Source organism: Mesocricetus auratus, unplaced genomic scaffold (genome assembly GCF_017639785.1).
Source record: "Mesocricetus auratus isolate SY011 unplaced genomic scaffold, BCM_Maur_2.0 Super-Scaffold_100001, whole genome shotgun sequence".
NCBI lineage: Eukaryota > Metazoa > Chordata > Mammalia > Rodentia > Cricetidae > Mesocricetus > Mesocricetus auratus.
The window spans coordinates 2,079,632-2,080,849 of NW_024429187.1; the positions used below are offsets into that span (position 1 = coordinate 2,079,632).

The 1,218-nt window shown below is 36.0% G+C and overlaps 1 protein-coding gene across 1 annotated transcript; it reads right to left on the bottom strand.

Moving 5' to 3' along the window:
• Positions 1 to 268: 268 nt before the first annotated feature.
• On the bottom strand, positions 269 to 1,218 carry LOC101822478 (taste receptor type 2 member 14-like). Its single transcript, XM_005072963.3, has one exon. It carries the CDS (start codon positions 1,199 to 1,201, stop codon positions 269 to 271), a length of 933 nt encoding a protein of 310 aa, XP_005073020.1. The 5' UTR covers positions 1,202 to 1,218.

Consider the following 1,218-nt stretch of genomic DNA (forward strand, 5'->3'; position numbering starts at 1 on the left):
TCTTTAATAACTGTAACTCACTGCAAAAATATATTGCTGTTGTAAATCTTAAAATGGGATATGTGACAAATAGTTACAGGATTGTTTATTAATAAGTAACCTGGGTATGTTACCCTAAGTTTGGAGTATATTTGGATAACCTCATCTTAACAAATTTTCATAAAATTCAGAAAGTTAAAAAACATATGAAAAGCACAAATTTAGAAATTCAATAATTTCTTGTAAACCTCTTCTCTTCTAGGAGAGTTAAAGTGACACAAAGAGCAATTTATGGATCCAAAGTTCCCATATGCTTGCACCAATACCTCAGCTGCCACAATACTGAAAGCAAGTCCTGTCTCAGCTTACTGTGTCCCAGAATGAAGACACATGAGTGTATGGAAGGAAAAATTGTTATAATGACCCTTGCAAACAGAAGAATCACACTTTTCTCTATATCAAACATCCAAAATTCTAGAACTAGAGACAGAAAGAAAGTCATGTAAAATAGGAGGAAGACAACCACAGTCTGCAAGGCTGTGATGTGTGCCAAGGTGCTGATATCTTTGCATCCTTTGGTATAATACTGCATCTTCCTGATGTGTTTCCAAAGGGAGATGATTAGGAGGAGGAAAGCTATCAAGGATACCCCAAAAGGTATCAATGTGAACATTAAACTTGGCAATAAAATAAATTTGGGAAATTCTACAAAACTTGAACTCAGACTGTTAGATGTGTTTATTTTGTATCCATCAACCCAGACATCAATATGTTTGATAGCTAGAAACATATTCAAAAACAAAAGGACCAGTGATAGCAGCAATGTCATCACAACCACTCTTTTAATTCTCCATTTTAGGTAAAGGAAAAGAGCATTAGAAAAAATGGCTATCTTGAGAAAATAAAAGATGCTGAGGCTAGTAGTAAGCCAGAGGCTGAAATGATTGCATATATTCCAGGCAATCTGTGTCATTCTTAATGTATTTCTAGTAATCAATAAAGGGGAGGATTTTATAACCAACAACCAATCTAGAAATAGGACCCACACCACAGAGAATCTGGAGATTGCCAGAGCAGTGAGGATCTTATCCACTGATGGAGTCTTTCGTCTCTTGACAGAGTCCACACAGTTTACCAGTGCTATGAATCCATTCCCCAAATTTCCAATGAAGAACTCAACAATGAAAATGATATTCAGTATGCTCTGTAGAATAGCAGCCATTCTTTAGGTGAGCCCCA